Below are 27,372 nucleotides of genomic sequence, written 5' to 3'. Positions count from 1 at the left end.
AGCAGAGAGCCGCGTATATCTGTATAATATGAGTCTACAGGGCAGCAGAATGCAGCCTCTAAATAACACATTATCTGCTGAGAAACTCCTTCATTTCACCAATATTTAGTTATGATACATAGTGCTATTCCCCTCTGAGTCCGGGGTTAGCTGTTATCAACATCTGGGGTCTGTAGGTTGACCTACTGACCTCTGACCTGGATGATGTCATACTACCACTAATGCTACGGTTCGTTTCTGCGTGTTTCCGACTTGTCAGAACAAAATGAGCAGCTGGATGAAGTTCAGCTTCCACAGGCTTCCTCTCCTCAACCTGGACTCACTAAAGCTCTGGCTAGTTGAGATAAAAATGGACCAGAATGCTGAAGTGGAATGATTATTATCAGAATGAGCTGTGCAGCGCTCAGAGATGACATCATCCAGGTCAGAGGTCAGTAGGTCAACCTACAGACCCCGGATGTTGATAACAGCTAACCCCGGACTCAGAGGGGAATAGCACTAGCCTATCATAACTAAATATTGGTGAAATGAACGAGTTTCTCTGCAGATAATGTGTTATTTAGAGGCTGCGTTGCGTACCCTGTGTACTCGCATTATATGGATATACGCGGCTCTCGGCTGGAGATAATTTCGTCGGAACGACTTGTAATGACACCAAAGTTTTCTGGGTGAGTAAATGATCGTATTTTATGCTAGAAATAAGGTCCAGATTGTAAAAAAAAAAGGTAATTATCCTTTAATCAATGACGCTGTATGTGTGTGATCCTGTGTGCGTGTGTGTAGGTTGGTGCTACTGGGATTGGTGTGTTTGAATTTCTACCTGGAGAGGAAGATCTACCAGTTTGTGATGAGCTCTGATCATCCTGAACACAGACACATGGTCAGTATGGTCACCTGACTCAAAGAACATGACTTAGAGACTTGTGTGTGCTCGTATGCGGTTGTTGACACTGTGTGTGTGTGTGTGTGTGTCCTCTGTCCTCAGGAGCTGGTCACAATGTATGTGAATATGCTGCGGCGGCTCATGGTGTGTGTTGGATTGTGTGTCCTGCTGTGTGTATGTGCCCGGTACAGAGACCCGGTCCAGCAGAGTTTGCAGGTGCTGAAGCAGCTGAGAGAGACCCAGCGCAGCCTGCAGGAGGTGCTGCAGCATGCAGGTGAGTCCAGTCTGCAGGAGGAAGCTCAGGGAACCTGCTGAAAGCTGAATCTAGAAGTCTCTCTCTGTTTCTGTCCATCTGCCTCTCTGTCTGTCTGTCTCTGTGCAGAGATTTGGGGCAATACTTATAAATCTACACTACAACCACTGTTGATTCTGCAAAAAAGAGCAATCAGGATAATTCATAACAGTGGTTACAGAGAACACACAAACCCCTTATTCTCAAAATCCAAAATACCGAAACTCACTGATCTGGTGCACTTTCAAACAGCACAAATCATGTACAGGGCAACAAATAACATACTACCAGTAAATATTCAAGCATGTTTTTTTCTGAGAGAAGGGGGATATAATCTGAGGGGGGAACTGAACCTTAAAGGGATAGTAGCATTTTTTAAAGTGGGGTTGTATGATCTACAAATAGCCCCTAAGTACTTTAATTGCAGTAGAAGACTGTCTGCACTCCTCCCGTTAGCAACGCCAGCCCATAGCCCTGCCCAAAGATTTACAACATACATTGTTGTGAATGGACCCAAAGAAACGGCCTATTTTCGTGGCCTAAAAGAGGTTTTACCTGGGAAAAAAAACCCACAGTTCCATTGTTCGCTGTAATAGGAAATTTTATATTAGGAAAATAGGAAAAAATTATATTATAGCGAACAATGGAACTGTGTATTTTTTTTTCACGTAAAACCTCTTTTAGGCTGCGAAAATAGGCCGTTTCTTTGGGTCCATTCACAACAATGTATGTTGTAAATCTCTGGGCAGGACTATGGGCTGGTGTTGCTAACAGGAGGAGTGCAGAGAGTCTTCTACTGCAATTAAAGTACTTAGGGGCTATTTGTAGATCATACAACCCCACTTTTAAAAAATGCTACTATCCCTTTAAACATCTGTATGCACGCACAACTTTAAAAACCTTCTGCATTTCAATATGTGGAGTGAAACTGTGGAACAGACTAGCGGAGGAGCTCAGACAATGTCCAACCATGAGCAAATCCAAACAGATGGTATTTACAAGGTACAGGGAAGAAGAGGGCTATGACAAACATTAAGGTTTTCACACTTTTACCATACTTGTCACTTATTGTATTTATTTTGACACAAGCAGTCATGGTGTTGTTGTTTGTTGGTGTTTGTTTGTTTTGTTGAGAGTATTAAAAAAACAACAACAACAACAAAAAACAGGATATACAGGAAGTAGGATAACCTAGGATTCTAGGTGGAGAAGGGGTAGGAATTGATAAGCTAATGCTTCTTCCTATTCCTTTTCAAACATACAAGGTTTTTATCGATTAGTGCTTCAAGTAGGGTTACAAAGTTCCAGGAATTTCCAAAGTTGGAAACTTTCCATGGGAATTAACGGGAATATATGGGAATTAACGGGAATATATGGGAATAAACGGGAAAAAATATGAAATTTACAAAATTGAAGGTTGGCCCTTAACAGGGAACTTAAAGCAGAAGTGAGTGATCCGGTCGTTTTCGCTAATGCTGCGTTCCAGGCAGGCTTTTGAAATCGTAAATTACAGCTTCAAGTCACAACTTACGACTTTGTAGCGTTCCAGGCAACCCACTCGTGTTTTTCCGACCTGTTTTACCGGTGAAAGTCACTATAACGGCCACTCGTAACTTCCGACCGGTGAACTCGTACCAGATCGAACTGGTACCACTTCACGGTCGGAAAAATACAAGTTTCCTTGAACGCACCATAACAGTCCTCGTCGCTACGTCACTCATTGGATAAAAACTGTAGGATACGATAAATGTTTTCTCTTCGGCTCAGAGCAGAGCAGAGGGACTGAGAGACCCGTGTTTCAGTCCAAACACTCTATGTAAGTGATTGCTGTCGGAAGATATAACTATTTAAGACTTATATTAACACAAAAATATCACTCACTTCTGCTTTAAATATAGTTGGGGAAAATATATTGTAGCATAATCTTCGCTAAAACAACCAGATTTAATCCAATATAGTAAGTAATATTTTACACACCATTCATGTTTTTGTTGTTCAGTAAAATAATTGATTGTTCATACAAGAATTAAAACTTGATAAAGTTCTACTCACAAATAAATCTGTTGAAATGTCATGTTTTTTAATTGTATTATTTTGCATGGATGTCTGCTTATGACAAAACAAAATATTTACATTTATGTTTGGATATGATACAATTTGTTTAAATTACCCCCAATTTCCCAATAATTCCCATGGAAAGTTTCCAATTTGGAATGTTTCCAAAATTCCCCAGCTTAACTTCCCATGGAAAGTTTCTGGAAATTTACCAGAAATTTACTGGAAATGTTCTGCCCCTTTGCAACCCTAGCTTCAAGTGTAATATGTTATTCACATGTTTGAAATAAAGTATTCATTCATTCATTCATTCATTCATTCATTCATCTGTGTGTCTGACTGTCTGAAGAGAGCTTGGGGCAGACACAGAAGAGGGCCGAGGAGAATCTGGTCCAGGTTCCGGTGAAACCAGCAGACAACAGTCACCAAGAGACTACATCACCGTCAGTCTCCCTCCTCCAGAAGAGAGCAGAGAGTATAAGACGAGAGGAGGTGCTCAGGAGGAGACGTGTGGAATTAAGAGAAGAGGAGGAGGAGGAGGAGGAGGAGGAGGGGTGCAGCTCAGACCTGTCTCACCTCTCACACACTGGTCAGTACTTGCCTCATCATCGCCTGTGTTGGCTCAGTATTACTGAACCTGAATCCAGGACCATGGTGGTTCTGGTGTCTCACCATGTTCAAACAGCTGGCTACATCACCTCCTGACTTTTGTCGCCAGAAGGCGAGACAAACACCCAAATATATGTTAAAGAGCCTTCAAAAAGTGATATTTCCATAATATGTCCCCTTTGAAACAAAAATATCGAACAAAATCTTTTATCTTTAATGTAAAAATCAACAACAGTTGTGATTTCATGAGGAAACTTTTTTGAGTTGGCTGAAACAAGCAGGTTTAAGTTTTTACAGTGTACAAAAATGTCTCTATGATGTTGAAATGTTTGATTTGACACCGAGATCTTTCATACGGGAAAACTACGTGATCCTATTGCAAAAAAAAGAAGACACCCCCTTGCCAGAAATAGCAGCCATCTTGGAAATGGTGGCCATCTTGAATTTTTGAGTGGCTCATGTAAACACAGAACACCCAAGGCAACCAGAGCCAAAGTTCAGTATATTTGAAGGATTTCCCTGAACCCTGCAGTGATCTGCTGCCATCAGGAGATTTCACTGATGTGTGCAGATGGTGGAGCCCTCTGCTGGATTAACACTGAAGTTAAATCTGCTGCTCTTTGGTACTCTGCTGACTGTTGACCCTCAGTGACCTCATGAAGAAGAAATGGCGACAGTTTCCTGTCCACTTACTTGTGTCCATTTAGTTTTATCACTCTGTGTTTGTGCTGCAGGTGCTGACAGTGTCCTGCTGCCCCCCACTACCCACAATACCTTAGTGAGTCCAGGCAGGCGTCCTCGTCGCTCCTCCTCCTCCCCTTTGGTCTATAACGTCCTGGTGGAGGACACACAGGTAGATCAGATCTGATGATTGATGATTGGTTATCTTAGGTCCAGTCAGTCAGTTATTCAATCGCTATGTGTGTGATGGTCTCATGTGACATGTGATGAAGCCACAGGTAGAGCAGGTGTAGTGGGTGGAGTCTGATGAATGTCCCTGTAACACTAACCAGAACGGATTTCACCTGCATGACCTCTGACCTCTCCTCTTTTCTCTCCTCCCCTGAACGTTTCTTCATCTTGGCTGTCCTCTTCCTCCTGGTGTTCAGCGTCGTTACAGTCTGAGGAGCAGGAGGTCAGACGCTCGCTGACTTCATGCCAACATGAAGATGAGCATATTTTTAAACGGTTTGATATCAATAAAGCACAGTTTTAAACAGACTAATGTGTGTTTGACATGAGACATAAATCAAACACACCCTCATTCACTAATTCACTGACACTTACACCACCACACCTGTCTTTGGAGGGTGAAGATCTCTGCTCCCTCATGAGGCCGAACATCTACTAAAGTCAAATATCCGCATTCATATGAAAGAATATAACATTTACACTGTTCCCATTTAAAGGAGACATATCATGTCTCCTTTCCACAAAGTAAAATAGTTCCCAGGTGTCTTAAAGACATGTCTGTGACATGCTTTGGTCAAAATCCCCCAAGGATCAAACATCACAGCTCTTTTCATCCTCTCTAAACAGCCCTGTTCAGAACGGCTGGTTTCAGTGTCTGTGTCTTTAAATGTAAATGAACCACTGCTTGCCCCGCCCCCTCTTCTGGTACAAGGTAGGGGTGGTATAATGCAAATTCGAAAACTAGTTACATCACTGGAAGACATCTGAGGGAATGGCTCATTAAACCACATGGATTTCAACCTAGGGAGCCTGAACATTACAGATTTTCTCAATTCTCACATTTTGGCGCCAGAGGGCGAGACAAACACCCACACCCTGCAGTTAAAGAGCCTTCAAAAAGTGATAATTCCATAATGTCCCCTTTGAAACAAAAATATCGAACAAAACCTTTTATCTTCAATGTAAAAATCAACAGTTGTGATTTCATGAGGAAACTTTTTTGAGTTGGCTGAAACAAGCAGGTTTAAGTTTTTACAGTGTACAAAAATGTCTCTATGATGTTGAAATGTTTGATTTGACACCGAGATCTTTCATACGGGAAAACTACGTGATCCTATTGCAAAAAAAAGAAAAAAAAGAAGACACCCCCTTGCCAGAAATAGCAGCCATCTTGGAAATGGTGGCCATCTTGAATTTTTGAGTGGCTCATGTAAACACAGAACACCCAAGGCAACCAGAGCCAAAGTTCAGTATATTTGAAGGATTTCCCTGAACCCTGCAGTGATCTGCTGCCATCAGGAGATTTCACTGATGTGTGCAGATGGTGGAGCCCTCTGCTGGATTAACACTGAAGTTAAATCTGCTGCTCTTTGCTACTCTGCTACTCTCCTGACTGTTGACCCTCAGTGACCTCATGAAGAAGAAATGGCGACAGTTTCCTGTCCACTTACTTGTGGCCATTTAGTTTTATCACTCTGTGTTTGTGCTGCAGGTGCTGACAGTGTCCTGCTGCCCCCCACTACCCACAATCCCTTAGTGAGTCCAGGCAGGCGTCCTCGTCGCTCCTCCTCCTCCCCTTTGGTCTATAACGTCCTGGTGGAGGACACACAGGTAGATCAGATCTGATTATTGATGATTGATGATTGGTTATCTTAGGTCCAGTCAGTCAGTTATTCAGTCGCTATGTGTGTGATGGTCTCATGTGACATGTGATGAAGCCACTGGTAGAGCAGGTGTAGTGGGTGGAGTCTGATGAATGTCCCTGTAACACTAACCAGAACGGATTTCACCTGCATGACCTCTGACCTCTCCTCTTTTCTCTTCTCCCCTGAATGTTTCTTCATCTTTGCTGTCCTCTTCCTCCTGGTGTTCAGCGTCGTTACAGTCTGAGGAGCAGGAGGTCAGACGCTCGCTGACTTCATGCCAACATGAAGATGAGCATATTTTTAAACGGTTTGATATCAATAAAGCACAGTTTTAAACAGACTAATGTGTGTTTGACATGAGACATAAATCAAACACACCCTCATTCACTAATTCACTGACACTTACACCACCACACCTGTCTTTGGAGGGTGAAGATCTCTGCTCCCTCATGAGGCTGAACATCAACTAAAGTCAAATATCCGCATTCATATGAAAGAATATAACATTTACACTGTTCCCATTTAAAGGAGACATATCATGTCTCCTTTCCACAAATTAAAATAGTTCCCAGGTGTCTTAAAGACATGTCTGTGACATGCTTCGGTCAAAATCCCCCAAGGATCAAACATCACAGCTCTTTTCATCCTCTCTAAACAGCCCTGTTCAGAACGGCTGCTTTCAGTGTCTGTGTCTTTAAATGCAAATGAACCACTGCTTGCTCCGCCCCTTCTACCGGTCCCAGGTAGGGGTGGTATAATGCAAATTCGAAAACTAGTTACATAACTGGAAGACATCTGAGGGAATGGCTCATTAAACCACATGGATTTCAACCTGAGCCTGAACATTACAGATTTTTTTTTGTCAATTCTCACATTTTGGCGCCAGAAGGCGAGACAAACACCCACACCCTGCAGTTAAAGAGCCTTCAAAAAGTGATAATTCCATAATATGTCCCCTTTGAAACAAAAATATCGAACAAAATATTTTATCTTCAATGTAAAAATCAACAGTTGTGATTTCATGAGAAAACTTTTTTGAGTTGGCTGAAACAACCAGGTTTAAGTTTTTACAGTGTACAAAAATGTCTCTATGATGTTGAAATGTTTGATTTGACACCGAGATCTTTCATACGGGAAAACTACGTGATCCTATTGCAAAAAAAAAGAAGACACCCCCTTGCCAGAAATAGCAGCCATCTTGGAAATGGTGGCCATCTTGAATTTTTGAGTGGCTCATGTAAACACAGAACACCCAAGGCAACCAGAGCCAAAGTTCAGTATATTTGAAGGATTTCCCTGAACCCTGCAGTGATCTGCTGCCATCAGGAGATTTCACTGATGTGTGCAGATGGTGGAGCCCTCTGCTGGATTAACACTGAAGTTAAATCTGCTGCTCTTTGGTAGAGTCAGAATAAAAGAAAAGGGAAAAAAGTTTCAGATGGAGCAGAGTCTGTGGTGCTCACAGTCTGTGTCTGATGGAAAAGAGGAAGAATAAAAAAAGCCCTGCTGGAATCTCTCTCCAGTTTTCCTTTTGCTTCAAGTTTCAGCCTCAAAAAACAAAAAAACAGAAGAAGAGAAAATGAGAAACAGACCATGGAGAGAGAGGGAGAGAGGGAGGGAGGAGGAGGGGAGCTGGTCTGGGATCATATGTCTGGACGCAGGAGGAGGAGGAGGAGGAGGAATTGTGGTGTCGGTCTGCAGCTCAGATCAGATTTTCACACAAAAGCCTGAAGCTGCCGAGAGAGAGAGAGAGAGAGAGAGGGAGACAACTGACCGACCGACCGACTGACCGTCTGGCTGCCTGCCTTCCCGTCTGTCTGTCTGTCTGTCTGTTTGGACAAACTTGAACTGAACTGAGTCAAGAGGACGGCTACAGGAGGAGGAATCATGAAAAGTGTGCTGAAGGTTGAAGGAGTGTTGAAGGAAAAGTGAAGGCGGTTCTGCAGGACCAGCTGAGTCTGCACATTCTGGACTGAAGTGATTCAGGAGTCCACAGAGAAGAAGAGTCCGCTTTAATGAGAGGGGATCAAATCTGGATCAGGTTTCATCTGGGAACAGTTACTTTTCCGTTTTCTCTGTGTTCTTGCTGCTACTGATCTGATCTGAGAGCGGTCGGAGCAACAGGAAACCTGAACCAGCTGAGGCGCAGCACAAAACCTAAGAGATGGTTTTTATTGTTGGATCCATTTGAGCGGATTCGTCCGGCCGTTTCTGTGGAGTCTCTGAGGTCAGCCGAGTCCAGGGAGACGTGAAGACGGAGATGGAGAGGAGATTAGTGGAGTTTGGTTTTCTCAAAGAGTGAGAGAAGAAAAAGAGGGGAGGATGGGAGAGAGAGGGGGAGGATGAAGGAGGGGGGAGAGTCCACATGAAACCACCAGAGACGTGTTAACTAATGAAGAGTAGACTGTCGTCCACGATCTGCTCCTGGACTGGGTCTGTGTGGTGGTGATGGTCTCTCTGAGCCTGAAGAAACAGGAAGTGACTTGTTCAAACTGTATTTGGGGCCGAGTCCTTCAGATTAAGAGTCTTGTTTTTCAGTCTGTGTGGACCATGAGTATGAACTGAAGCTCTCAGTGAGACCTCGGGACCAACCTCACATCTGTGCACAGGTTGTGGTCTGACGTAGGCTACCTGTGCAGGTGTCGGCATGCAGCTGAACCGACCTCGCAGCGCCCTGCTGGGGTTCGGCCTCCCCCCTACACCCCCTCCTCCTCCTCCTCCTCCCGCCTCCTTCTCCAGTCAGTTCGGCACCATGAGGTTCTCCTACCACCTGAGCCCCACACCACCACCACCGGTCCACGGCAGCGGCTCTGCCTGCAGGACAGGTGAGTGAGTCGCCCGCTCAGACCCCGTGTGTGTGTCTTCACTCAGAAACAGAAACGTGTTGAGTAAAGGTGTTTGATGTAGCCTATGAAACTGTTTTGTTTATGAGACGTTTTGGATTTTTGTTGTTTCTCATGTTAAAGCAGAAGTAAGCGGAATGTTTGTGTTAATATAAGTCTTAAATAGTTGTATCTTCCGACACCAATCACTTCTATAGAGTGTTTGGTCTGAAACACGGGTCTGTCAGTCACTCTGCTCTGCTGTAAGCCGAGGAGAAAACTTTCCTTGTATCCTACAACCTTTATCCAATGAGGAGAGAGAACGGCATAAAGGGGCGGTCCTCTCTGTGTGTGAATGTGGTGACGTAGGGACGAGGGCGGGGACTGCTAACTCCATCTGCTGACAGGAAGTTAGCCAAAACCACCGGATCGCTTATTTCTGCTTTAAATTCAGAAAACTGAAGACAAAATATCTGACAACAGTAAAAAGTCAGAGTTTCCTCAAACTAAACATTATGGCACAGAAAAACCAATGAGATTCAAGCAACTCTACAATCAACAGAACCATCGTCAGATTCCGGTTCCGGTTCCAGTTCAGGTTCAGATCTTTGGGTTTTTGAAGGATTTAATGTGTGAGACTAAAAGTCAGTGACACAGTTCATTACATTACACTCAATCTAATTATACGTAAAGCTCTCTCTCTCTCCCTCCTCCCCCCTCTCACTCCCTGGTGAAGCTGAGGTCAGACAGGTCACATGATGTTTCCATGTTTAGCATCAATGGGTGAGAAAAAGCTGTGTGTCTGTCATGTGATGGTGTTTTTTCAGATGAATCCAATGATATGAAAAGAAATGCATGATTTATATGAATGAGTGAATCTGTGTAGAATCATGATTTCCTGTGTTTAAAGCCATTCTGGCAGCTGGTCCGGGTTCTGCTTCTAGGTCTAGATGTAGGTCCTCAGTCTCTGATCCTCATCCATCTCTGGTCTTCTTCAGCCTGAACTCATCAGTTTGCTCAGTGTCTCAATATAATATTAATAATAATAATAATAATAATAATAATAATAATAATAATAATAATAATAATAGTTTTCATTGTATTTGGGTCATTCCCGTATGAGTACCCAGACTGTCTGCATGAGTCCAGACACTTCCTTTGGGAGTACAGATATTTCCTGTGTGAGTATAGATCCTTCCATTGGGAGTTCAGATACTTCCTTTGGGAGTACAAATACTTCCTTCTGGAGTACAGACACTAATGATGTGAGTACAGACACTTCCTTTGGAAATAAAGGTACTTCTTGTGAATGAGTACCTTCCTACCCCTTCTCAGCTCATCTGCCAGCTCTCATGAAGGCTCCACCACATGTTTCCATGCCAAACACTCTTGGTTGTAGTGGTTTATAAAGTCATCATTTAAAGGGACAACGAGGAGTTTCTATTTGGTTATAAAAAAGTCTCATGTTAATGTGGACGAATCTACGTTACCCACACTTGTTAATGGGCCCATTTTCGATAAATGTATCGTTTTGTCTATCGTTATTTTGTTATTATTAGTGGTGGTGGAAACGCTGGTCGAGCCGACCAGCTTTTCTTTCCTTTCGGTTTCGCGGACGCTCATGAGAATAACGCCGCCGAAACACCGAATATGGTGGGAACTACGACGGTATGTGATCGTCTTCCAACCTCTGACTTTAATTCTTGATGAATGAAAACATGAGTCTGTCTTGCGCCGGTCAAAGAATCTCACGGTGCGCACGGAGGCTCATAAATGTAGTGTGAAAACACTTTGCTTTTTCGTTGTCCCTTTAAGACATCAGGTAGCCTACGTAATGATGCTAACTTAAAAAATGATGCTATGTTTGTACTCACCCGATGAAATGAGTTGTTGCATCGTATTTCAGGATGTAGCCTACTTGTGCATCTAAGAAAACGGCACATGTTTGTGTGTGTGTGTGATTATTTGTGAGGAAGCGTTATAAACCTTATGTTTTCTGTTCCTCACATCATCAAACGGCTGTGTGAGGGTTCAGACCTGGTTTAAGGTCTAGGTTAGGTAGGCTATGGGATTTGGGATCTGGGGTTTAGTTGCCAAGCAACCAGCTGAACTCTTACCAAAGCTAAAATCAAAGTGGTTTAAACACTGATGGAAAACTTACAGATAATAATTTTGATACTGAGTTGTGTGAGTAAGTGAGACAGACACACACAATGTGTGAAAGGTCATGAAAAATGACCATTATACATGTGAAGTATGAAACTTGTTCACATGTGACAAATTGGTCTAGAGGTCAGTGACGTATCCTGCAGCAGCCTCACTGGTCCCAAAGTTGTCCCCCCCACAACCCTTAGTCACCCTACCCACGGCCTCCCAGCATGCCATGCAGCAGGACATGTAGAGACAGATATGAGCAGATATGAATGCAGAGCTGAGGGTTAAAAATAGACGACAGATTCAGCTGCTCTACACGAAAGATAAACCAAACTCTGCGCGCGTGTGTGTAGGCTGTGTGTGTGTGTGTGTGTGTGTGCGTGCGTGTGAGAGAGAGAGAGAGAGAACGCTTACTGACACATTGAAGTACCACTGGTGATTCTACTACAGTGTCAACTGTTCCTCTTGTATATTTGTGGTTTACATGTAGAATCAAACTGACCAGCATGTTTCAGTTAACATGATTAGTTCCATATATAAAATTGTAACAGGTGTCCCTGCATGTGGAAACGCCATGTCACATGTTTTACTTCACATATAGACTCATGAGTTGAAACTCAAAGCAGAAACTTGAAAATGTCAAATGCAGGCTCATGGATCTTGTGTAAAGATAAAAACATGTTCTCTAGCAGAGGTTAGCTAGCTCTCCAGACAAGCTCTTCAATTACTATATTGAACAGGTTAGCACACTGTTTTTAACCTTGGGGTTGGGACCCCACATGGGGTCGCCTGGAATTCAAAGGGGGTCGCCTGACATGTCTACTAATTGATTTAAAAAAAAAAAAAAAGACTGATAAAAATATTCTATACTTTTCATGATTTAAACACCACACACATAATCTTAAACAACTGTATTCCATACTTTCACTTTCCCAAATATAAATCAAGTTCAAGTAAAATGCAGCATATAAAAATAAATAAGCTGACGCATGATTGACGGTCGCAATCACATGACTGCACGTGATCGGGGGCCAACAGAAATTTGTGATGTCAAAATGGGGTCACAAGCCAAAAAAGGTTGGGAACCAACCACTGGGTTAGCATTCTCAGCTCAGGTCATTGTATATTACAAGCCCTTCCTTGGGGAAGTTTTAATTAGTTAGCATGTTAGCTACCTTGCCACCCAACTCCTGGCTAAACTACCAGTGAACATGGTTAGACAGTAGACACACTGTGACTACTATCAACACTTAATGCAACTGTGGTGTCAATGCATACAGAGCAACTATAGAATAGGAATAAGAATAAGAATTACTTTAATAATTCCCACCAAACCTTTGAAATATGATGAACAGCTGGGCAGCTAGCAGCCATGTTATAAGAAGCCATGGATAGAGTGAACACAATTATCAGATGACAACCTTCTATTGTGTCTTTGTTGCTTGTTAGCCTGCTGTAGATTGAGATGCCAATCTGATCTCAATTTGGTATTAAAACCAGGTGTTAATGGAGTCCGTCTGTGATGTCATCAGTGACATCAGTCTTGGGTATTAGGGCCTACCTTTTTCCATTGATGCTACTGTTTAGCACTGTTGCTGCTGTTTGCATTGTTTCATGTTTTGTGCCATTCTACCATTCCCACTGCAAATAGAAAAGTCTTGTTGTTTGAGACTAGAATAGTTTGTCTTAGTACTACCGCATTTCTCTTGGGGACCCACAACCCCACCCCCACAAAACACAAAATAGATATAGCTGCATAGAACTGTTAACATCCCCTCCTCCCAGTTTTAGACCAGACCAACAGCTCAACTCTCCACAGACATGTCAAGGCTACACACACACACACACACACACACACACACACACACACACACACACACACACACACACACACACACATACACTCTCCCCATTCATAGATGTCCTGAGGGAATGGACGAGCAAGCTTTGCTCTCTTTAGGTCACTGGGTCGCCCACTGTTGCTCTGGGGGATGGGAGTTGTGTATGTGTGTGTGCGTGCATGCTTCTGTGAGGTCAGAGGTCAACCTGTAGTTTTATCTCCTCCCCTGCCAGATGATGACAGGGTGTGTTTGTTTTTTGGCCTTATGAGGGAGCAGAGGTTTGTATTCTCCATGGACAAGAGGAGTTCAAAGTTCTCTGTTTTGCTGAACATGGTATCTTCCAGCAAGTGGGTGGTGATGGAATTGGTGGGAATAGTGATGGAGGTGCTGATGGTTGTGATTGAGGTGATGATGGTGTTTGCTTACCAAAAGCTACAGCCATCGTTGTGTTTACCATCGGCCTACAAGAAGCTGTATGGCACGCTACAGTAACCTCATTTTACAGCCCAGGGCTGGTTAGTATATCACTTTCAGAAGATACAGTATGGGCTAGCTGGTTGCCATGTTATCCTCAGTAGAGGACACATTGGTGTTTCTCTTGTCCTTGATCAGTGATGGGAATAACAACGTGATAAAATAACTGTTACTAATGGTGCACATTTTTTCAGTAACGAGTAAAATTACTGTCCCTCGTTATAACGCAGTTACCGTTACCGACAATAAAATGGGCCGTTACTTGACTCAAGAAGTCCCGTCACAAAATAATAGACTCGTTAAAGTGTAGGCTACTTTATATACACATTTTTTATTCAGTCTATCAACTAGTCGGAAAAGAGGCATTTATCTGGAACTAACTCACTCAGTATTCCTCCACACAGGAGGAATACTGAGTGAGTTGGTTAATTCCAGATAAACGGGAGCTTGGGGTTATGGTTAGGGGGTTAGGGGGGCGAGTTTAAGTAATTTGACATACTTTTTTGTAAAATACTCAAATAATGCAATAGTTACTTTTCCTGGTAATTAGTTACTTTTATGGTAAAGTAACAAGTAACTATATCTTATTACTTTTTAAAAGTATTGTCCCCAACACTGTCCTTGACACAGCTGTGGTGAAAACAGGGATGAGGTTTGTTACTGAACTCACAGTGTTTCCCTTGGACTGGTAAATAAACAGCTGCGTTTGCTAATGTTAAAGGGACAACGTGGAGTTTCTATTTGGTTATAAAAAAGTCTCACGTTAATGTGGATGAATCTACGTTACCACTTGTTAATGGGCCCATTTTTGATAAATATATCGTTTTGTCTCTATGGTTATTTTGTTATTATTAGTGGTGGTGGAAACGCTGGTCGGCTCCTTTACTTTCGGTTTCGTGGCGAGTCATGAGAATAACGCCGCCGATTCGCCATTTATGGTCGGAACTACGACGGTATGTGATCGTCTTCGAGCCTCTGACTTTAATTCTTGATGAATGAAAACATGAGTCTGTCTTGCGCCGGTCAAAGAATCTCACGGTGCGCAGAGGCTCATAAATGTAGTGTGAAAACGCTTCGTTTTTCCAAAACTCCTCGTTGCCCCTTTAACTAGTCTATATAACCATAGGTAGGCTACACATGGAGATACTCTTTCAAATATGTTGGTTCAAAAACCAGGGGGAGTGTTTGTTTCAGTGAGGCATGTATGTTTTATCTAACACAGACTGATATTGGTTTGTTTGATTCAAGGCTTGGGATAGTTTCCTGTCTATGTGGTCCACAGTCAGAAGCTTAATGGAGAATGTTTGTTTTTGTTCATGTAGTGACACAGCTGTGGGGTGGAGTTAGACCAAGGCTGGAAGATATTTTTAGGTTCAGCAGGATGTCAATGGAAGAGGGGCACTTGTTTTTTTATGCTTTGTTAAGCCCGACTCTGACCTCAACCCTGTAGTCCTGATTCTGACCAGGTGGATGGCACCTGATGAGGGACCCTCTGGGCTGAGGCTCCCTGTGGAGGAGACCTGGAGCTGACCTAGAACCCACCTCGGGGACTGTTTGGAAACACTGGGATAGTAATTGATTCCTTTCTTCTTTATTACTACCTGGTCTGGTGGTGGGTGACTCCCTCATGAACCATCTGGACCTTCCAGGTTGACTCGTTCTATTCTGGAAATGTTCTGAAGATGACTGAGATGTTACAGACCCATGATGGAGCGATCCAGAGACAGTCTGTTGGTGGGCTGGTGTCAGTGAGCAGCTTCACTGTGGCTTTAAAGGGATAGTTCACCCAAAATTCAAATTTCACTCATTATCTACTCACCACCTCATGTCAACTAAGAGCTGTGAGGATTTTCAGAGTCCTCCGTTCCTTCTCTGAGTTACGGGGGGCCGTGCAGCAGTATTTGTCCATATAATGGTTGTCAATGGATACCAACTTTCTTCGTCCAAAAAGACACACCAAAAAACATCCAAATACCTTCATACTGCTCGTGTGTAATGTCCCTCTTGTATTGAAGCCCCGACATGAGAAATTGTTCCGAAAAATATTAAATAAGTCTATATTTTAAGCTTGTTTGTAGCGGAAGCTCCCAGTGTCTCAGTTCACTGCTCTTCCTGTGTCAGTGCACTGACCAACGGAACAATTTCTCATGTCGGGGCTTCAGGAGGGACATTACAGACGAGCACTATGGAGGTATTTAGATGTTTTTTGGTGTGTCTTTTTGGACGAAGAAAGTTGGTATCCATTGACAACCATTATATGGACAAATACTGCTATGCGGACCCCCCCCCCCCCCCCCCCCTCCCGTAACTCAGAGAAGGCACGGAGGACTCTGAAAATTCTCACAGCTCTTAGTCGACATGAGTGTGAGTAGATAATGAGTGAAATTTGAATTTTGGGTGAACTATCCCTTTAACTGTAGGTATACTGCTGTCCAAGGACAGACAGTCAGACCATCAGGTTTCTGATCAGATTTACATTCACTGTCATCACTGCTCTGCTCTCTACCCCCCCCCCCCCCCCCCCCCAACCTTACCCTCTCAGTCTTCTTCTTAATTTGTTGTCAAGGAAACCAAAATGGAGGAGAGACACAGGGAGAGCCACCATCTCTCCTCTCTCTCTCTCTCTCTCTCTCTCTCTCTCTCTCTCTCTCTCCCTCCCTCCCTGCTGCCGCCCGCCGCTCACACACCGGGCAGCCCACTGAACCAAACCGAGCGGATCTAACCTACTTATCCGTCCTGAAGCGGCAGCCTGTCGGTCTGCGGTCGGTCGGATAGCTGTCGGTGTGTCTGTGGGTCCGAACCGTTCCGCTCCGGTCCGGACCGCGCTGTGTGTGTGCGTGCGCGTGTGTGTGTGTGTTTGGAGCTGACCCGGTTTCTTCTCCTGCTGTGGACCGGGAGAGCCGCTCTCTCCCCGCACCAACATTTTCTTTAATGACCGGATTTGTGTTTTGCTGCGCGATGTACATGGACAGAAGCAGCCTGACCAGGGGTGAGTCTGCATCTGCATCTGCATCTCTCCCCCTCTCTCTCTCACACACACACACACACACACACACACACACACACACACACACACACACACACACACACACACACATACACACGTAGCTGCTGATAACCGCTGCACAAACGCGCACGCGCACACAGCTGCAGCCTCATCACAACTGTGATTCATTTTTATTTGATTTCTGCAGAAACATCATGATGGTAATGAAAATAATCTCATGATGCATGGTGTTGTGGGGGGGTGGGAATGGCAAATGCGCGTCCACATAGGCTGTCATGCACGTGCACACACTGACCGACATCTCGCCGCAGTGAATGTAGGCTAGTATGGCTGCGTGATACTGCGTCTGCCAGATGTGGGGCTCTGCTGCTGCTCTCAGATCAGCTGATCAATGATCAATACATGCTGTATTCCATCAACACACGGGCATTTGACAGATTCAACAGACAAGATCCGGACTGTGTGTGTGTGTGTGTGTGTGTGTGTGTGTGTATGTATGTGTGTATGTGTATGTGTGAGTGTGAGTGTGAACAGCAGGATGGAGGTGGTATTAATAATTAGCATGTGTGCAGTGTTGGTTTGTTTCTGCAGACAGACGACACACCCCCTCCACCACACACACACACACACACACACACACACACACACACACACACACACACACACACACACACACACACACACACACACACACACACACACACACACAGTGGGTGCAGAATCAGAATCTCTTCATGTTAACCCTTGAAGTGCTGGTGCTGTTAACGTTTGGTCTGTGTCTGATCAGGAGCTCCAGTGAATACAGGTTGTAATGCAGCAGAACAGCTGGCCTGAGATCAGATCACACCGACAGGCCAGAACCTCTATGACCATTGACAGCTATAGAACATAAAGCAGCTAGCACCTCAATGATCCTAAGAACCTTATCCAGTGAGTTAGATTGAACAGTACCATTCAGCACAGGGAAAATCACTGAACATCACTCACATCATCACACAACTGTGACACATAGCAGACCAGACAACACAGACACATTGTGTTGTTCCCTCAGTGACAATGTAAAGGATGTATAAAAAAAAAAAGACATCCGCAATTACTGCAAAACACTTGGAACATGTATGAGTAGAACCACTTAAATTCCTACATGAACCTCCTTAGTGGTCTTCATGACCACAAGACATGATCGATAAAACCTCCCAAAGAATGATTAGAAGTTTGAACATTTTCAGTGAGAACAAGAACCATCTAAAAGACTAGAACCACCCACAGAATCCCCACAATGTCTTATGGATCCTATAAATGCACCTAAAGAACGAAGTGAGGAAACCTCTGTAATCACAACTAGACAACAAGAACCACATAAAGGACATAGAACTCACTCTGAAACATCCTTAAGAATAACTATACTAGGATCACCTCATTGGCCAATGGGATCATTTAAAAACTTAATAGAACCCCCTAAAAGATTTCTAGAGCAACATAAAGCACCAGTAGAAACCCCTCTAAGACCTAAAATCGTATTAAGGCCCCGTAGAACCCTCTCGAGGATGAACTGAGCCCCAGAATGCACCATTTATCAATAGGACCGCTTAAAGGACCACTACAGCATGACTTAAAGAGACTTAAACCTAATGTAGCCTGTGAATTAATGGACAGATTGATGACGGGTGACAGGTGGCGTGTGGAAGATGTGGATTTAGTCCTGGTGGTTGTGTGAGCAGAGCACAGAGCTCAACTGTCAATCACAGATCTGTGATCTGGTATTCTGCAGCAGTGAAGGTGCAGAGAGAATATTTAGATTTTCATAAAGCAACTGTTGTTTTCTATTCAGCTGCAGCATCTGGTTCTGATGAGGCCTGCAATATAACATGCATCACTGACATACATGTGTGTGTGGGTGACAGTGGTGCTGCATCAGCCTTGATGTATTAAAGGAACAGTCAAGCATTTCTTGTTCTCAGCTCTGTGTACTGATCCAGAATGGGGTTAGCTTAGCTTAGCGCATAAAACCAGAAACATGCAAAGGGAAGCTGTTGGTTAAGTCGAAAAGATCTAGAAACCTACCTTCCCAGACTTAAATGCCAGAAATATTGATCCAGGTACTCTCTGTGAACACTCACCAGAATCTGGCTCATGGAGAAACATCTTTTACTTGGGTGAATATCTTGTGTTTGTGTGGGCGGAGCTCACTGACTGAAAAATATTGTATAGTGAAACAAAGATGCTGCAGACCAACCCAGCTACTAAATTTGCCAGTCTAACGGACCTATATACAGTATAGATACATACTGATCTGTTGCTCTGATCTTTGTTTGCACCATCATACCAACCAACCAACCAACCAACCAACCAACCAACCAACCAACCAACAACCTCCCTCCTTCCTACTGACCTATATCAAGCATTGGTAACCTATCCCACAAAGGGCCAGTGTGGCTACAGGTTTTCTTTTCAACCAAGCCGCAGCACACCAGACCTGCCTCATTTAATCAACTGATCTCAGTCTTCAGACAGTTGAGTGGTCAAACTGTGCACTCTTGGTTGGTTGGAACAAAAACCTGCCACCACAGGGCTTTTTGAGGAATGGTTTGCCTGTTCACCTACCTGTCGCTAACCAGTCTTCTTGTATTCATTTGCACACTGAGGTTAAGTAGTTTTTAATTGTGCATTGTCCTGACTTCTAAATAAATAAATTACAAATTACAAGATAATTCCTCACACTTGAAGTGTAAGAGAGTAAAGTAGAGGAAGTTTGGGTGGTGAATGTCCAATAATAGCCTTATAGCCTTAGCCTGCTTGATTTTTAAACCACCTACAAGCAACCAAATCAAACCCAAAGGTATGAAGTGTCCTAATAAACAGGCACTGGTCAACTGGCACTGGTAGAGGCAGTAGCACAGTGTTTCCTTTTTTAGCATTCATTATTGTTCACATATGATTTTATGTAAAGGCAGTCGATAGGTGCATGCGACCCGTTCTGTCAAAGCTCTTTAAGTTCTCCACTGTCCATAGTGAGGTCTGCCTCCCTACACTGGTTCTTAAATTATGTTATTTTATGGTGACTGTGATTGGACTTTACCTTCGGGTGGTACACATGCTCTTTCAGGCAGAATGTATTCACCTGAACCCAATAAGATTTAAGCCTCGTTTCCACTGTCAGTGCGGTACTGGTCGGTACGGAACGGTACGGGTACGGTTCGGGTCGGATATGGTCAGCTTTGCGTTTCCACTGTGTAAGGGGACCTTCAGGGGTGGGCGGAGTGCGTGTCGAAGCGTCACTACTAAAGGCCCCCACACACCGCCCTGACGACTGCCGACCAGAGCGATTGATATAACAGAGTGGCGATAGGACTCCCATAGAAATACAGAGGCAGCCCTGCTCACTTTTCATTCAAACAAACTAATAATGCGACTGCCACAGTTGTTAAATTTCATCAATGAGACTAACACTAATCTCCTAAAAAGAATTTCTAAAAGTGTGCGGATACGTTACTTGGCTCGTTTACTCCCCTGAGAGGAAGACGTAGCAGCTTTACTGCTATGGCTCGGTTGCCGCGAAATGGCAAATTTCTGTTAGCCCGTCTATGGTGTTTTACATTATACATTGACATTAAGCTAGCTGACATTATATGCTTAGTTGTGACACTGGCTGTGTGTTTTGAACGTTGTTTCAAACTATGTGGGTTTGATTGAACATCTTTGATGCTTATGTTGCTTTACTCCTTTTTTATTTTATGTGCCATTTTTACTGTAGGGCAGGCTACTATAGCCACTGGCTCGCGGTCGGTTGTGTTGTTGTGCTTCAGATGTCCGTCGACCAATCACCAGCTCGCAGTGCTTCGGCTCCTCCCCAAGGGAACCGGTCCTGTGTGCTAGGTACCCCAACCAGAAGGGTTACAAAAATGGTAACGGGTACCATGGGACCAGTACGGTTCCATGGTAGTGGAAACGCTGAAATAAGCGTACCGTTCCGTACCGACCCGTACCGTACTGCATAGTGGAAACAGGGCTTCAGACAGCAGGGACTTTTGCTCAAGCTCAACAACCCTGTGAGATCCAGACCACCTACAGACCTGTTTTTTTCCTAATGTCGAGGGTTTAGGGTTTGCTCACTGTGGCAGTGGTGATTGCATGAGAGCATATGAACATTCCCTTAGGAAGGATAGGAGGGGTGAAAGAAGATGACATCCCCAGTGTCATACCCCTTGCCTTCAGTCATCCTGACTAATGGGGCTGAGGAACTTCAGCTTCTTGTTCTCCACCAACACAAGTTCACAGACAGTTCCTGGCTACCGTACTGTGAAGACATTAGTATTCTTGTAGGCTGACTCACTGGATGTGGGCTGTAGGTATAAACCTGTCAGTGGGTGCCGAGCTCTCCTCTCTCTTGTCTTTATCTTGTTTTCAAAACCTCCTTCTCCTCAGTAAAGAGCAATCCCTTAGCTGCAGCATTCACACTGGACATAATGAGTTCTGGTTATGGTCTGTATGCTGTGCTGTCAATTGGCAGCATTCGAATAAATGTGTAAAATCTTCCTCAAAGAAAACACATTACAGTAAACAAGCATAAATCTACATATAGATGTTCCACCAAGACAGGTTTTCACCATTTCACCCACAGCTGATGTCAGTGCAGTATTGATCATCTGACAGGTTTCTGATCATTTATGAATTATTCATCAGTCTGAGAGGACAAAGAAATCGAGAGCTCAGCAGAAAGCAGAGAATAAACCTGGAGGACCTCTGACCTGCAGGACTGAGGTCCTGGAGAACAGTTGACCTTAAGGACAAGGTACCTGGAGGACTGAGGTCCTGGAGAACTGATGACATGGATGAAAGAGGTCCTGGAGGGCTGATGTCTTGAAAAATTGTTAACCAGGTGGTACATGGAAGACCAATGACCTGGAGAACTGTTAACCTGTAGGACTAGTGACTAGTGAATTTCACTAATGCTTTACTCATTATCTACTCACCCTCATGTGGAATAAGGGCTGGGAGAAGTTTCAGAGTCCTCCGTGCCTTCTCTGAGTTACAACGGGGCTCTGTGCAGCACTGCATGTCCATATGACGGTTGAGAACGGAACTCACTTTTCTTCGTCCAAAAAGCTCCATAGTGCTCGTCTGTAATGTCCCTTTTGTACCGAAGCCCCAACATGAGAAATTGTTCCGAAAAAAAATTAAACAAGTACAGGTTTTAAGCTTGTTTGTAGCGGAAGCTTCCAGTGTTGCTCTGCCGGAATCTCGTGCGACTTGCGGAGCCGTGAACTGGGTGTCAATGCAAATCGTGCGAGATTTGCACAGACACAGGCAAAGCCGTGAACTGAGACACTGGGAGCTTCCGCTACAAACAAGCTTAAAACATAGACTTATTTAATTTTTTCCGGAACAATTTCTCATGTCGGGGCTTCAATACAAGAGGGACATTACAGACGAGCACTGTGGAGGTATTTGGATGTTTTTTGGTGTGTCTTTTTGGATGAAGAAAAGTGAGCTCCGTTCGCAGTGTTGCGCCGAGCCCCCCTGTAACTCAGAGAAGGCACGGAGGACTCTGAAACTTCTCCCAGCCCTTAGTCGACATGAGGGTGAGTAGATAATGAGTGAAATTTGAATTGTGAGTGAAATATCCCTTTAACCTGTAGGACTAGTGACCCAGAGAACTGTTAACCTGTAGGACTAGTGACCTGGAGAGCTGGGGAAATTCATTTTGACCCTCAATGGATGATTGGTACTGGTAGCCTACTGGTGGTTTGATTTGGTCAGTGTTTGGTTTTCTGGTCTTTATATCAGGCTAATGACATAGCTCTGATGCCTGAGTCTTAGCCACTGTTCTGAAGCATTATGGGAATTGTAGTACAGTTGATGTGACACCAACAATCTCTTTTGGGTGAAGTTGCTAAGAGTTCAAGAAAATATAAGTCATGACTTTCACATAACTGTGGTCTTGACGTTTCAGGTTTATTTTGAAAGTGATGTTGTTGTTTCAAATGATCAGCTGTCAGGAGGGATTCAGCCAATGAGCTGCAGCCGTTAGACAGACAAACCACCAGACGTCATATGGAAGCTATTACTGAGCCTGCATGTGTGTGTGTGAAATCAGCTGATTGTAAAAACAGCCACACCACCACAAGTTGGTAACACACACACACACACACACACACACACACACACACACACACACACACACACACACACACACACACACACACACACACACACACACACACACACACACACACACACACACACACACACACACACAAAACCTTGTATTCCTATCTTTGTAAGGACACTAGTTCATACAGCATAAGCCCCTTACTCTGCTTATTATGTACATGGAGAGACAAGAATTATCCAGTAACGTACAGTAACACATAAAAAAAAACTAATGTCAGTTATGGGGTTTTCATTCTTCTTTATCAACTACACTATTTACTTTTGTGATTTCATCATTAGACATTTGTCCTGAGATGGTGATCCTACAAGAGGAACAGGTTGCATCGTATGCTCCTATGCCTGATACCTTAAAGGGATAGTTCGACATTTTGCCAAACTGGTCCATTGCCATAATCCCTATAGTCATAGCAGTGGATTCGTTACCTTTAGTTATCGGTGCAAGCTATTTTTAGAACGGTGGAGCAGAGCCGTGAGCTGCTCAGAGCTAGGCTACGGAGGCTCATGGGATTCTTGGTTTCCCTCATCAAACTCATCGAATACACAATCCAACAACTCCACAACGCTCTGGTGGGCAAGTTGTGACCTGCACATTCACCACGCTATGAGATAATAACACAACGTTACCAGAGTTGTTTTAGAGGGAAATACAGAGACTGTTTGATGAAAAACTGTCCCTGAAGGCAACGCACATCAGCGGTTTTGCATGAATTTCCCTCTACAACAACTCTGTCTGGTAACGTTCTGTTATTATCTCATAACGTGGTGAATGTGCAGGTCACAACTTGTCCACCAGAGCATTTTGGAGTTGTTGGATTGTGTATTTGATGAGTTCGATGAGGGAAACCAAGAAATCCCATGAGTCTCCGTAGCGTAGCTCTGAGCAGCTCGCGGCTCTGCTCCGCTGTTCTAAAAATAGCTTGCACCGACAATTAAAGGTAACGAACCTACTGCTATGACTATAGGGATTATGGGAATGGGCCAATTTGCCAAAATGTTGAACTATCCCTTTAACAAAAGGCTTGCTGTCCATCCATGAACATTTTTCATTTATTAATCATTGTTTAGGGTCAATAATAAAATCACGGGATCTATTTTCTGGAACATATTTCTAGAAGCAATCATTTTGCACTGATTAAAAACCTCCAAACACTACGTGTTGGTTTTGGTCCATAGAGGCCGATTGTGCACTTGATCCAGCTCTGTGTCATGATCTCTCTCATGTACCTCCTCCTCATCTGAACTTTTACACTCTCCTGCAGGGTCATCATCTTTCCTTGGATTCTCATCCTCTGAAATTTTTTTATTTCTCAATCTCTCTCAGTGATTTCTAAAGAATTCACTCAGCCTCAAAGAGTTGTTCCTGAAGAAATGTGAAGCAAACACAAGTACAGAATCCTGACGTCTATCACAGAGTACATTCGTAAAATTTGCTTTTTTCAATCAATCAATTCAGCTCTGAAAATGCACTTACATCTTGCTGAGATGTTTACTTATATTAAAAAAATAAAAATATAGGATTCAAAATACTTAAAATTGTCAATATCATACTCACATTTCCCTTGTTGAGATGTCGGCCATTTTAAAAAGAGACACACAGGAAGTATGGAAGGTCACACCCCCACACACAAGATATCATAGTAAAGGGCAGGTTGCTCCCTTTAAGAAACAACATGACTTAAAGGGATAGTTCACCCAAAATTGAAAGGGAGAAGTTTCAGAGCTATCCGTGGCTTCTCTGAGTTACAGGGGGTCTCGGCGTAGCAGTGCATGTCCATATAACGGTTGCAAATGGATACCAACTGTCTTCGTAACAAAAAGACACACCAAAAAACATCCAAATACCTCCATGCTGCTCGTATGTAATGTCCGTCTTGTACTGAAGCCCCGAAATGCGTAATTGTCCCGAAAAAATTAAATAAGTCTATATTTCAGGGAAGAGGAGCTTCGAGAAGCTTCTGCTACAAACAAGCTTGAAAAATAGACTTTAAAAAAAAATTTCGGGACAATTTCGCAGACTTCACGTAGTAGATAATGAGTAGATAATGAGTGAAATTTCAATTTAAAAATGTGTTGCTGGGTCTCAGGAGACTATGATCATCGTGCTCCTCTGCCCCTCTCCAGGTCCCTCCTCCTCCAGTCCCAGTTTGCTGACAAAGAGTCTCTCTCTGGAGCCATCCTGCTCTCCGTGTGGCCACCAGGGGGCACTGGACGCCGACACTCCCCAGCAGCCCAGCTCTGACCCAGGGACCAGCTTCTCCTCCCTGGAGGGAGGGGTGGAGCTAACGGAGCGCCGAGGGTCTGCTGCCGGGCTGCTACTGGTCAATGACACGGGGCCGCCGGAGCTGCCAGCTGCCACAATAACACCACCGAGCAAGAGCCGTCCACCGCTGCCCGGGCCCAAACCTCAGGGTGAAACACTCAACACAATCATCTATTTTTATTTAAAGGGATATTTCAACATTTTAGCAAATTTGCCTATTGCCCTAATCCCTATAGTCTTAGAAGTAGGTTCATTACCTTTAAAGCAGAAGTAAGTGGAATGTTTGTGTTAATATAAGTCTTAAATAGTTGTATCTTCCGACAGCGATCACTTCTATAGAGTGTTTGGTCCGAAACACGGGTCTGTCAGTCACTCTGCTCTGCTGTAAGCCGAGGAGAAAACTTTCCTTGTATCCTACAACCTTTATCCAATGAGGAGAGAGAACGGCATAAAGGGGCGGCTGACAAGAAGTTAGCCAAAACGACCGGATCACTTACTTCTGCTTTAATTGTCGGTGCAAGCTGTTTTGAGATGGGCGGAACAGAGATGTGAGCTCTGCACAGCACGCAGCATTTCCGGGCTTTCCCCCCATCAAACTCATCAAATACACAATCCAACAACTCCAAAACACTCTGTGACCTGCACATTCACCACACTATGAAAATAATAACGGAACGTTACGAGACAGAGTTGTTTTCGAGGTAAATACGTAGCCAGAACTATATTTCAGACACGGCTGCTCAGCAGTGACTTCAAAAGCGAAAGTAGTTCAGAGTATTTGCTTCATGTGTCGTAATGTTACATAATTATACGTCATTATTTCATAGCGTGGTGAATGTGCAGGTCACAACTTGTCCACCAGAGCGTTTTGGAGTTGTTGGATTGTGTATTTAGTTTGATGAAGGAAATGTAGAAATACCATATGACTCCGGTGCGTTAGCTGAGCAGCTCACGTCTCACTGATCTAAAAATAGCTTGCACCGACAATTAAAGGTAATGAACCTACTCTTAAGTTCATTCGCCCATGGGCGAATATGCCAAAAATGTTGCAATATCCCTTTAAAGGTTAAAAACACTCATGACATACAGTAACTGACCTGTTACTCCATCCTCCACAGTCCCCCCGAAACCTCCGCACCTCCAGCAGCAGGCGGGGGCATCCAGGCCACGCCCCAGGGCTCCAGACAAGCCCCTCCCCCCTCCCCCACCCTGTAGACCGCTCCCAGCAGACCCTCGAGGGGGGCGCTCTCCACCCGCACGCGGCGACGGTACCGCTTCCCCGACCTGTGTCCTATCACTCATCGAGAAGTTTGAACGGTGAGTTCTGATTGGTCGGAGGAGGTGTGATGTCGTCATTTAAAATTTGTGCGAGAGTTACTTTGCAGTTATTATTAATGTGTGTTGGGTGTGTGTTTGTGTTCATTCATCGTGCTCTTATTGTGCGTCATCAGCGAGCAGATCATTGTGGTTCCTGACATCACCGGGGGGGCTCTGTGTCCCCGCCTCCATGACCCCCCCTCCTCTCTCTCCTCCTCTCGACCTTCATCACCACCGTTGTCTTCATCACTTGTCACGCCACCGACCGATGAAGAGCCGCCGTCTGAGGCCAAAGATCAAGATGACATCACAGAGGGGGATGTGGAGGAGGAAGGAAACCTACGTACTGATGAAGGTGACGACGTCAATGACGACAATGTCGATGACGATGATGATGATGATGATGAGGAGCTGGCGGCGGCGTGTCGTGACGACGTCCATCAGAAGCGGCTGTCCATGGAGTCGGGTTACAGCGCGTCAGAGAAACACCTGGAGGATGATGTGGTCGCCGTGGAGATGAGGGACCAACAGCAGCAGCAGCAGCTGCCGCTCGACCAATCGGAGCTCCCCTCGGAACGCCTGTCCCTCCCGTCCTCGCAGACGGACGGGAAGTTGGCCAATCGGGACAGTGGGATCGACAGCATCAGCTCTCCGTCGCACAGCGAGGAGCTGTGCTTTGCCGGCGTGGAGGATGGAGGCGTGGTTTACCCCTGCAGCCCCGCCCTCCTGCCCCGCCTCTCCAGCTCCTCCTCGTACGCGGGGGAGGGCGGCGACGGGGACGGAGACGGGGATGTGAGAGGAGCGGCGAGGAGGAGGAGAGACTTCAGCGAGGAGGGGGACAGCGACTTGGAGGAGGAGGAGGCGGAGCTTACTCTGGTGCTGCCGCCCCCCAAGACGGACAGACAGGATTCCGCCGAGGTGAGTCT

At 44.5% G+C, this 27,372-nt stretch overlaps 1 protein-coding gene across 1 annotated transcript in view; it reads left to right on the top strand.

The window, feature by feature from the left end:
- Nucleotides 1–8,062: 8,062 nt before the first annotated feature.
- Nucleotides 8,063–27,372, top strand: part of fgd1 (FYVE, RhoGEF and PH domain containing 1) — a 30,605-nt gene continuing 11,295 nt past the window's right edge. Inside the window, exons 1-4 of the mRNA XM_083976005.1 lie at nt 8,063–9,222; nt 24,991–25,278; nt 26,248–26,446; nt 26,581–27,364. Coding sequence (XP_083832131.1) covers nt 9,045–9,222; nt 24,991–25,278; nt 26,248–26,446; nt 26,581–27,364 — 1,449 coding nt within the window. The 5' untranslated portion in view covers nt 8,063–9,044. The remainder of the gene's footprint in view (nt 9,223–24,990; nt 25,279–26,247; nt 26,447–26,580; nt 27,365–27,372) is intronic.

This window comes from Trachurus trachurus (genome assembly GCF_905171665.1).
Source record: "Trachurus trachurus genome assembly, chromosome: 7".
Taxonomy (NCBI): Eukaryota; Metazoa; Chordata; class Actinopteri; order Carangiformes; family Carangidae; genus Trachurus; species Trachurus trachurus.
This window is presented reverse-complemented; position numbering and strand designations above follow the sequence as displayed.